This window comes from Oncorhynchus clarkii, chromosome 26 (assembly GCF_045791955.1).
Source record: "Oncorhynchus clarkii lewisi isolate Uvic-CL-2024 chromosome 26, UVic_Ocla_1.0, whole genome shotgun sequence".
Lineage (NCBI taxonomy): Eukaryota > Metazoa > Chordata > Actinopteri > Salmoniformes > Salmonidae > Oncorhynchus > Oncorhynchus clarkii.
In genome coordinates, this window is record NC_092172.1 from 32,892,825 (window position 1) to 32,905,345 (window position 12,521).

General features: G+C 42.1%; 1 protein-coding gene across 2 annotated transcripts in view; it reads right to left on the reverse strand.

Annotated features, from left to right (window-relative positions):
- Nucleotides 1-11,994, reverse strand: part of LOC139384999 (basonuclin zinc finger protein 1) — a 33,989-nt gene extending 21,995 nt beyond the window's left edge. Inside the window, exon 1 of one of the 2 annotated variants that reach the window (XM_071129965.1) lies at nucleotides 11,742-11,994. In XM_071129965.1, the coding sequence (XP_070986066.1) occupies nucleotides 11,742-11,756 (15 nt within the window). In that variant the 5' untranslated portion in view covers nucleotides 11,757-11,994. The remainder of the gene's footprint in view (nucleotides 1-11,741) is intronic. The other variant, XM_071129966.1, reaches the window with a different exon arrangement.
- Between the last annotated feature and the right edge of the window lie 527 nt (nucleotides 11,995-12,521).

Sequence of the window (12,521 nt, forward strand, 5' to 3'; positions counted from 1 at the left end):
TGATAAACTTGATTCAGACAGGAATTGGGAGCATGTTTTTATTCACAAATGGATCGTTCGTCTTCCACAGTCCACAATGTCAGGATAACACCAATTAACACTTTAATGAGAAATCTCCATAAACTACCATTAACACCAGTCTCTACAACTTGGGATGGAATATTTTCCTTACACAATATTTCTGACAATCAAAACACTGTGCAGGATTGCTGAATTCTGGTAACTTTCCCCAAATTCCCAAGAACCCCAGATATCTTGATTGGAGGATTCCCTGATTTCGTGCTTATTCCCTAGCAATTCGAGGAATATTCCAACTTGGAATTCTGGAGAACCTAGGAATTTTCCCTGAATTTTGCAACCCTACAGTGTCTACTTGATTTTCAGAAATACCTTAAGCGAAAATTTACGTCCAAAAATATAGAGAATGGTAACCGGAATTTTGCTACCCTATAGACCACACTATTAGTCTTCACAAAATCATTGCCGAATGCAGAAAGGAAGGAAGAGCACCAGAAAGTGGAATGGAAACTCTCCTCATCTCCTGTCTGTCTTCACGCTGGTGTTAATGCTGTCACTCAGCACCTGGATCTACTGGGCCACAGGGTGGGAAATGGAAAGCAAATGTCTCAGAGTCTCTATCCGCCCCCCCCCCCTCCCCTTTCTCTAGGTGCTTTTTTCTTTCTCCCTCTTTTTTCTCTCTCATTTTCAATATCTCGCTCTACGTGGGGTTGGCTCCTTTTCTCTCCCCCAAGTGGAGATTTTGTATTTCTCTCCACATTCGTAAACAAAATAAAACTATGCAAATGTCTGTCTTTATTGGCCAAACCAGCAACTTCAGTGCCTTTGGGAATTATTAAGAAGCCTTGACCTTTTCCACATTTTGTTACGTTACAGCCTTAACCTAAATTTTTTTTTTTTTTTTTAATTCCTCAGCAATCTACACACAATACCCCACAATGACAAAGCGAAAAAAGCTTTTAGAAAATGTAGCAAATGTAATAAAAATAAAAAACAGAAATACCTTATTTACATAAGTATTCAGACCCTTTGCTAACAGACTCAAAATTCAGCTCAGGTGCATCCTGTTTCCACTGATCATCCTAGAGATGTTTCTACAACTTGGAGTCCACCTGAGGTAAATTTAATTGATTGGACATGATTTAGAAAGGCACACACCTGCCTATATAAGGTCCTACAGTTGACAGTGCATGTCAGAGCAAAATCTAAGCCATGAGGTGGAAGGAAGTGTCCGTAGAGCTCTGAGACAGGATTGTGTCAAGGCACAGATCTGAGGAAGGTTAACAAAACATTTCTGCAGCATTGAAGGTCCCCAAGAACACAGTGGCCTCTATTATTCTTAAATGGAAGAAGTTTGGAACCACCAAGACTCTTCCTAGAGCTGGCCGCCCAGCCAAACTGAGTAATCGGGGGAGAAAGGCCTTGGTCAGGGAGGGGACCAAGAACCTGATGGTCACCCTGACAGCGCTCTAGGGTTCCTCTGTGGAGATCGCTGCAAAGGTGCTTCAACAAAGTACTGAGTAAAGGGTCTGAATACTTATGTAAATGTGACATTTCAGGGGGGGGGGGGGGGGGGGGGGTTGTGTAAATTAGCAAAAATTTCTATAAACTTGTTTTTGCTTTGTCATTATGGGGTATTATGTGTGGGGGTGACATGTTTTCTCTCTCTGTCTGTCTAATTCAATTGGAAACATATGTTTATATTGCTAAAGCAAGGGAAATGGATAAACAAAAGTGAAATAAACAATAAAAAGTGAACAGTAAATATTACTAACAAGTTCCAAAATAATAGAGACATTTCAAATGTCATATTATTTCTCTCAATTAAAATCTGCTTATCTGAGAGTCAGGAAGGGAGTGAGAATCGGGTGAGGCTGAGAAAGGCTGAGAAAGCAGCAGCAGCAAACCATGACACCCCAAACCTGGGTGATAACATGGGTCTGTCGATGGGGGTGTGTGTGTGTGCGTGTGTGTGGCAAATACCTCTCCACACACTGACTCAAACCCACAGAGGGGAGGATATGGTTGAGCAGAATCACAGAGAACATATTATAAATCATCAAGCTATGAAATACTTTGCGTGAGCAAACTTACAAGAACTATTTAATCAGATGGAATAGGGCATTATTGGAGCTGGAGTTGCTATTCTATTAAAAAAATTAAAGTAATTTTGCTCACGCAAACGGTTTCTTAGTGTGAGGATCAAGTCTGCCAACATGTTGTACACTTCATAGAGGTTTAATGGAGGTTTAATTTCATCATGTTTCATTGACAGTGATTCAGGGCAAATAAAACAAAACTTCCTCTAAACACCCATGCAGGCCAGAGTGTTAAATCATCCAGTATATCAGTTATTCACTATATACAGACCCATGCAGGCCAGAGTGTTAAATCATCCAGTATATCAGTTATTCACTATATTCAGACCCATGCAGGCCAGAGTGTTAAATCATCCAGTATATCAGTTATTCACTATATACAGACCCATGCAGGCCAGAGTGTTAAATCATCCAGTATATCAGTTATTCACTATATACAGACCCATGCAGGCCAGAGTGTTAAATCATCCAGTATATCAGTTATTCACTATATTCAGACCCATGCAGGCCAGAGTGTTAAATCATCCAGTATATCAGTTATTCACTATATTCAGACCCATGCAGGCCAGAGTGTTAAATCATCCAGTATATCAGTTATTCACTATATACAGACCCATGCAGGCCAGAGTGTTAAATCATCCAGTATATCAGTTATTCACTATATACAGACCCATGCAGGCCAGAGTGTTAAATAATCCAGTATATCAGTTATTCACTATATTCAGACTCATGCAGGCCAGAGTGTTAAATCATCCAGTATATCAGTTATTCACTATATTCAGACCCATGCAGGCCAGAGTGTTAAATCATCCAGTATATCAGTTATTCACTATATACAGACCCATGCAGGCCAGAGTGTTAAATCATCCAGTATATCAGTTATTCACTATATTCAGACCCATGCAGGCCAGAGTGTTAAATCATCCAGTATATCAGTTATTCACTATATACAGACCCATGCAGGCCAGAGTGTTAAATCATCCAGTATATCAGTTATTCACTATATTCAGACCCATGCAGGCCAGAGTGTTAAATCATCCAGTAGGTCAGTTATTCACTATATTCAGACCCATGCCGGCCAGAGTGTTAAATCATCCAGTATATCAGTTATTCACTATATACAGACCCATGCAGGCCAGAGTGTTAAATCATCCAGTATATCAGTTATTCACTATATTCAGACTCATGCAGGCCAGAGTGTTAAATCATCCAGTATATCAGTTATTCACTATATTCAGACCCATGCAGGCCAGAGTGTTAAATCATCCAGTAGGTCAGTTATTCACTATATTCAGACCCATGCAGGCCAGAGTGTTAAATCATCCAGTAGGTCAGTTATTCACTATATTCAGACCCATGCAGGTCAGTGTTAAATCATCTAGTAGGTCAGTTATTCACTATATTCAGACTCATGCAGGCCTGAGTGTTAAATCATCCAGTATATCAGTTATTCACTATATTCAGACTCATGCAGGCCAGAGTGTTAAATCATCCAGTATATCAGTTATTCACTATATTCAGACCCATGCAGGCCAGGGTGTTAAATCATCCAGTATATCAGTTATTCACTATATACAGACCCATGCAGGCCAGTGTTAAATCATCCAGTAGGTCCGTTATTCACTATATTCAGACCCATGCAGGCCAGTGTTAAATCATCCAGTAGGTCAGTTATTCATTATATTCAGACCCATGCAGGCCAGAGTGTTAAATCCTCCAGTAGGTCAGTTATTCACTATATTCAGACCCATGCAGGCCAGAGTGTTAAATCATCCAGTAGGTCAGTTATTCACTATATACAGACCCATGCAGGCCAGTGTTAAATCATCCAGTAGGTCAGTTATTCACTATATTCAGACCCATGCAGGCCAGTGTTAAATCATCTAGTAGGTCAGTTATTCACTATATTCAGACCCATGCAGGCCAGTGTTAAATCATCCAGTAGGTCAGTTATTCACTATATTCAGACCCATGCAGGCCAGTGTTAAATCATCTAGTAGGTCAGTTATTCACTATATTCAGACCCATGCAGGCCAGAGTGTTAAATCATCCAGTAGGTCAGTTATTCACTATATTCAGACCCATGCAGGCCAGAGTGTTAAATCATCCAGTATATCAGTTATTCACTATATTCAGACCCATGCAGGCTAGAGTGTTAAATCATCCAGTAGGTCAGTTATTCACTATATTCAGACCCATGCAGGCCAGAGTGTTGAATCATCCAGTATATCAGTTATTCACTATATTCAGTGTCTGGGAGTTCAGGGTCTATGTCCCTAGTGGAACCTTAGTTCTAATGTAGTGCACACAGGGCCCTGTTCAATAATAGTGCACAATCTAGGGTCTCAGAAATGGTCTCCAGTCACTTCTGCGTCACAGCCATAACATCCTTGACAGAAACATTTAAATTGTTCCTCTCCGGCTCGTAAAATAAATCCTGCCATATGTCCATAATATCCACACTGGTTTGGTTTATAGAGTCAACAGCAGTCAGTGGTTCAGAGCAAGACGGGAGGGAAGGGAACAGCTGTGGGGTGTGACAGTGTGTATTGACTGGGCCATGTTGGAATCATTTAGTGGAAAGCAAATCAATTAGGAGAGGATTGGTGCAGATTGCCACACAATGTGAAACTAGCTGTGCCTGTGCCAAGATGGTAAAGACGGGAATGGAATGGGATAAGAAATTCAACTGGCTGGCAAGGAACTGAGTGTACTAAACATTAGGAACATTAGGAACTTTCCTAATATTGAGTTGCACCACCTTTTGCCCTCAGAACAGCCTCAATTCCTTTGTGTGGTGAACCATTCCTGATACACACGAGAAACTGTTGAGCGTGAAAAATCCAGCAGCGTTGTAGTTCTAGACACTCAAACCGGTGCGCCTGGCACCTACTACCATACCCTGTTCAAAGGCACTTCTTTAACCTGTCTCCTTCCCTTCATCTACACTGATTGAAGCGACATCAATAAGGGATCATACTGTAGCTTTCACCTGGTCAGTCTAAGTCATGGAAAGAGCAGTGTTCCTAATGTTTTGTACACTCAGTATGTGTATGTAGTATATTTATGGAGGATCTCTCTCTCCCTCTCTCATTTCAAAAGTGATAAAGTACACAGACCTAATGCCCATTGTAGACCTACAGTATGTAGGATTATATTTTTTAAAATCTGAAATGTGCAGAATTGTTTTTAAAGTTACAAGTTAACATTAAACAATCTATACGTGTTCGGTAAGAGAAATGCAGAGAGTGTTGGGCAAAACAATTAAGCAAAACTTGAGTGTAATGTTTCTGTTCAAATCTCTTCATATCATTTAACGCATGACACCATAAAAAATGGATAAACCACATCACCTATCTGCATCAAATAAGACGCACTTTTAATTTGAAAGACATTTATTCAGATAAGCTAGAAACATTGTTTGAATCTATCACATTTATTTATACAGTGCAAAAACATCTATAAAAACCCAAGATATAGCACAGTGAAACCATCTGTAACAAACACGGACACCCATATTTTCCTCATATCTTCATTCCAGGCCAAAACTGCAGCCAAAATACAGAGCAGCCTGGTAGTACCAGGAACTAAGAAAGTCCTGCAGAATTCCTCTAATAAAACACACAGACTAGCACGGAGCAGCTACAGGAAATAGGATTTAGGAATACAGCAGTCTAGGATGTCGCTGTGTGTAAAAAAAAAACTACCTGCAGCATTAAAACAAGTGGTCAAAAACCAGGAGATAAAACCAGGAGCTAAAACCAGGAGCTAAAACGAGAAGATATAAACCAGTAGCTAATGGTTCACAGACAGAGGACTTCCTGCTTCTGAACATCTCAGTGTGTGTGAGTGTGTGTTACACATGCACAGACCATGGCCACATTCATAAATCATACGCCACTGAAACACATGTACGGCTGTGTGGCAGTTATAACGCTAAGCTAATTGATGACAAGTGTTGAGCTACTTAAAACAGACTGATATAAAGCTGTTATGTATGTAACACGACCCAGTGTGAACTTGAACACGTACGTCATCCCCTCTAAAATAAAAATAGCAGTAGTATTTCCGTGGAGTGTTTTTAAAGGAATGACCCTATATCACAAAGTGGCTGGGAAAACTGTGAAAGTCACCCACCCAGTTAAAGGACATCTCCTAGACATGTTCACCAGCCTTTCTATCTGACACACAACTCACTTGGTTTGAAATCCAATAGCCCCATTTTAGACTGAAATAAAACTTCTTTTTTTTTTTTTTTTACAGGATTCTGCTTTAAAAATAGGTTCAAAGATGAAAAGTGAGAGTTTGAACTCCTGTCCTAAGAGTGAAATGTGAGAGCAAAGCATGATAAGCTAAGGCTCTGCTTGTGCAAGTAGTGACAGGCTATGCTTTAGCCTATTAGGAGTCAATGGAGACCAAAGACAGCGTGAAAAACTCATTATTCCTCCTAATTCAGCAGTCAATCACAGAGCAAACACACACACACACACACATGCAAGCACACACACACTGCCAGTTTCAACACAACACCTGAAAACAAAAAGTTACCTGAATCTCCATGAAAAGTGGGTTAGTCTCGTCTACATAAAAAACACAAATCACAGATGAAGAAAATGAAAAGCCACAACTTTTATTACTGTCTCCCCAGCAGTTCTAGCCACCCGTTAGAGGAGAGGAGAGAGAGACATCGAGAGAGAGATAGCTGTGGGAGAGTAGCGGCGGCGAGAGAGAGAGAGAAAGAGAGGGAGCGAGGGAGTGTATAGTAAATGAGAGGAACATGTTAGTACACTGCGTCGGAGAGAGTTTAGCTCCCAGCTACGCTCTGATTAATATCATATCTCCCCTCTCTCTCTCGCCTGCCTCTTGACAATCTTGTCACATCTGGCTGACAAATCCTCACAAGCCTCTCGGTGGCAGCGCAGGGCTGGGGTGGAGAGGGGCTCAAGGGGGCTGTAGGAGGGGGGAAGGCTGGGGCGCAGAGGGGCGGATCACGCCCTGGGACTGGCTGGAGGGGGTGCAGGCTGCAGCAGAAGCCCCTCGCTGACGGACCATCATGAAGCTAATGAAGCTGACTGTGCTGGCAGGCTGCAGCCGCTGCGCACACACACACACACACACACACACACACACACACACACACACACACACACACACACACACACACACACACACACACACACACACACACACACACACACACACACACACACACACACACACACACACACACACACACACACACACACACACACACACACACACAGCAGCCCAGCTCAGAGGAGCCCAGCCCTGCTCTGTTCTGCCCCGGGGCCCTACAGCACTGAGACACACACTCACACCCAGAGAGAGAGAGCGAGAAAGAAAGAGAGAGAGTTAAGGAGAATGGGAACCAAGGGAAGAGAGGGAGAAAAATAGAGTACGAGACAAAGAAGGAAGAGACAGAGAAACAGAGAGAGAGAGAGAGAGAGAGAGAGAGAGAGAGAGAAAGAGAGAGAGAGCGAGAGAAAGAGAGACAGGGAGAAAGAGGGAGAAATAGAGACAGAGAAAGAGACACAGAGAGGAAGAGAGAAACAGAGAGATACAAAGAGAAAGAGACAGAAAAAGAGACACACAGAGAGGGAGAGATACACAGAGAGAGTCACATTATCATCCCACTCAGTTCAGAGGGTGAGGTGGAGCCAGTTCAGAGAGAGATAAGTCAACAGCCAGCTCACTAACACAGAGCCAGAAATCTGTTTTCAATGGTTCCACTGAACATGTCAAGGAAATAAAAGGCATTTTCAAATACCATGGAGAGTAACTTGGTTGGCCTTGTTTTGTAATGATTAGATATGAACTCTGTTTAGAAACGATGTCTGTTTGTCTACATGCCTTATTAATGCACATCCAAACATCTTATTCTGTAGACTGAAAGCATCTACCTGTGTCTACCTGGTAGTTGGACAGTATTCAGCAATTTTATTCAATCACATTCATTTGATATTTTTTAGGATTTGTTTTACCTTTATTTAAACAGGGAGTCACCATTGAGACCAGGGTCTCTTTCACAAGGGAGCCCTGCATATACAATTCATAAGACACAATCAAATCAAAATCAGATACAATGTAAAACAAGTCATTAAAATACACCACAACACAAATATTCAAGAAAAACAGTTACATTCCACAGTATGAAGGTCCCCAATCAATATTTTCAATTGCCTGAGCGGCACCAGAACATCCAATTGTAATATATTTGGTACTTGGTTCCAGCAATGAGGTGCTTTAAAACTAAAAGCGGATTTATCTAGTTCGGTGGAGACCCGAGGAACTCAAGCGTTAACCAAACCTGTATCTGGTGTTTTTATACTTTAACAACAAAGTTAGGTAAGTTGGAAGCTTGTGCAGGAAAGCTTTCTAAACAAAAAGAGAGTAATGACCTGCTCTACGGGACTTTAATGAGGACCAGCCAACCTTTTGATACAGGATGCAGTGGCGAGTATTAAAACTGTCCCCTGTAATCAAAAATAGTATATGCTTCTATGTCGTGGCTTCAATATCATTTAGAGCAGTGATGTTTTTAATGAAGAACCCATGCTTATAGTGTGTCAAACATGTCTAACAGCCAAAGGATTCTGAGTGAGTCCTATTATTAAGTTATTTTCCTCGATTTACATCAGATATGACAGGTACACAACTGTTACCAAAACAGGTAAATGAAAGGACGTGCCACTGTAATTGCTATGTAAATGTTGTAGCACTTAACTGTGTCACTTTACAAGTTGATCTAATACATTTGTCGTATAATTATGCTAGTAACAACTATGTGTTAATAACATACTTTATAACAAAAATGGCTCATGTTCAACAGAACACTGTACCAGTGACAGAAACACGCTGAATTCTGGGTACAACATACATTTGAATATTAAAATTAGCAATATTAACTTAAATAAAATAAACAATATTCAGGCCAAAAAAATGATGTTCATCACAAAGAACTGTGGTAATGATACACTGCTGTTACTGTACAAACCAGTCTTGGATCAGATGGGACATATTGTGTTAAAGAAGTCTATTGGAGAGTTCATTCTCTATCACAAAAACAAGGAGGAGATAGAAAAACACCAAGCAAGGCCATGTGAGTCGATAACAAAGACGGTATTAAATCTGCCGAGAAGCTTGAAGGACCTCTGTTTTTAGTTCTATATTCACCTGAAAGAAGTTAATATAATCAAGATTCCATTAAATACCTGTCACCTAGATTTAAAGGTCAGAACACAACACACATACACACTCTGCAGAACAAGATGTGGTTGTGGTGTGTTGTTCACACCTCCAAACACAGAGAGACAGAGAGAAAGAGAGTGAGTGTTTGCGCCTAACAGCACCACACAGACACTTGTGCTAATTGTTACATTATGGCTGCAACAAAACATTAGGCTGCTCTTAAATTACATTCCACTAGTGAGTGGCCAGAAGCCAGAGACAGACGGGGCTAAAGCAAGCATGCCTTAGCAGTCTTCTGTACAGGGCTACACAGCAACAGACTGAACATGCCTTAGCAGTCTTCTGTACAGGGATACACAGCAACAGACTGAGCATGCCTTAGCAGTCTTCTGTACAGGGCTACACAGCAACAGACTGAGCATGCCGTAGCAGTCTTCTGTACAGGGATACACAGCAACAGACTGAGCATGCCTTAGCAGTCTTCTGTACAGGGCTACACAGCAACAGACTGAGCATGCCGTAGCAGTCTTCTGTACAGGGATACACAGCAACAGACTGAGCATGCCTTAGCAGTCTTCTGTACAGGGCTACACAGCAACAGACTGAGCATGCCTTAGCAGTCAGTCTTCTGTACAGGGATACACAGCAACAGACTGAGCATGCCTTAGCAGTCTTCTGTACAGGGATACACAGCAACAGACTGAGCATGCCTTAGCAGTCTTCTGTACAGGGATACACAGCAACAGACTGAGCATGCCTTAGCAGTCTTCTGTACAGGGATACACAGCAACAGACTGAGCATGCCTTAGCAGTCTTCTGTACAGGGCTACACAGCAACAGACTGAGCATGCCTTGGCAGTCAGTCTTCTATACAGGGCTACACAGCAACAGACTGAGCATGCCTTGGCAGTCAGTCTTCTATACAGGGCTACACAGCAACAGACTGAGCATGCCTTGGCAGTCAGTCTTCTGTACAGGGCTACACAGCAACAGACTGAGCATGCCTTAGCAGTCAGTCTTCTATGCAGGGCTACACAGCAACATACTGAGGGAGAGAGAGTGCTGGGAAACACAGTAGTAATGAAACAAATGACAGGACCACTAAATAAACCCTCCACTGGGATAGACCAAATTACAAGCAGCACCCAGTTAGAATAGAACAGAATGGAAACTTCTGTATATACCAGCACTAACTTGGAAAGGAAGAGAAGCAACTGTATAAATCAGCAATTCATTCAAATTAAGGAATAGCTTAGACAAACACACAAAGGTCCCGTGTGGCTTAGTTGCGGATTGTGGGTTCGATTCCAATGGGGGACCAGTATGAAAATGTACGAAAATGTATGCACTCACTACTGTAAATTGGTCTGGGTAAGAGCATCTGCTAAATGACTAAAATGTAAATATTGAGTTTGAATAGAATATAACCATGTGGATAACAAGCCCTGAGTTGGAATAGAATAGAAACGTGGATAACTATCCCTGAGTTGGAATAGAATAGAACCATGTGGATAACTATCCCTGAGTTGGAATAGAATAGAAACGTGGATAACTATCCCTGAGTTGGAATAGAATAGAACCATGTGGATAACTAGCCCTGAGTTGGAATAGAATAGAACCATGGATAACTAGCCCTGAGTTGGAATAGAATAGAACCATGGATAACTAGCCCTGAGTTGGAATAGAATAGAAACGTGGATAACTAGCCCTGAGTTGGAATAGAATAGAAACGTGGATAACTAGCCCTGAGTTGGAATAGAATAGAAACGTGGATAACTAGCCCTGAGTTGGAATAGAATAGAAACGTGGATAACTATCCCTGAGTTGGAATAGAATAGAAACGTGGATAACTAGCCCTGAGTTGGAATAGAATAGAAACGTGGATAACTAGCCCTGAGTTGGAATATAATAGAACCATGTGGATAACTATCCCTGAGTTGGAATAGAATAGAAACGTGGATAACTATCCCTGAGTTGGAATATATAACAGAGGAGGGCCTGTAGTCATATTGTCAGGTTAAAACAACTTCCTGCCTGGTTGGCTGCTTTAAAGTTCCTCCTTTTGTTTTAAGGGAGTTGCCGCAGTAAGTAAGCAGCGTCTTATGGCAGGTAAGGACAACCTCTACCTCCCTCAGCAAGCATGGACACAGCCCGGCCAGGACGCAAACATCAATCACCAAATTATTCACGTGGAAAAAAGAGACGAGAAATGATCTAGAAGTTACTGAATGCAAACCAGGCGCATTCTGTGAATAAACATGAATAATGACGGCATCATCAAACGCTGGGAAACGACAGCGCTACAACGATACACGTTTTTCTAATTTCTACCTCAGGAGCATGTAGCAAGATTTGGCTAAAGGAGAGAAAAGAGGAGAAGAATGTGGAAAAGAAATAAGACAAGATGTTTCTCACCTCAGCCATTGTCATTAGAGATAGGTTTCCAGGGTTACCGTGTAGTTTGCCATTCCCTGCGAGTCCTACAAAAGAACTGCCTCCAACTCTCCCGTCTGAACAAGTACTAACGCAAAAGAGCCATCACACGCCAGCACTCTGTCACACACACTCATACACACACTGTCACACACACACACACACACAGACGACACACACACTGTCCTCAACGCTCACACCACATAAAAAAACAATAAACGTACTACTCTTACTCACACACACACACACCTTTTTTCCACTCTCTCTTCCTATGTTGCTGAGGACTGGCTCTAAACTACTCAAGATGTGCTCTGTAGAGTGTGTGTGTGAGTGTGTGTGTTGAAACCGGGCACAGGGGATTGGAATGAGATCCTCCCACTCTCCCACTCGGCATTCTCACCTCAGCTGCCTGCTCCCTCCCCAGCCAGCAGAGCAATCGCACAAACACACGCGCACGCACACGCACACACACACTCCCACCCTCATAGTCACAGGGCAGCCCCCCTCACAGCTGGCTAGAAGAGGGCATGACACTCATCTTTCACAGAGATTTGATCAAAAGGAATCACAAAGGCTGGAGGCACTCCTAATGCAGTCAGGAGAGACTCTACCTCTCCCTCTCTCTTTCCTTTCCTCTCCCTCTCTCTCTCAGCCTGAGTAATGCTTTAAATCAATGCTGCCCCTCTCAGAGCAGAGAGCTCAGTCCAGCATGGTTGTGTGTGTTCACCTTAATGGAGCTCTGTGAACAGCCTCCATAACAAG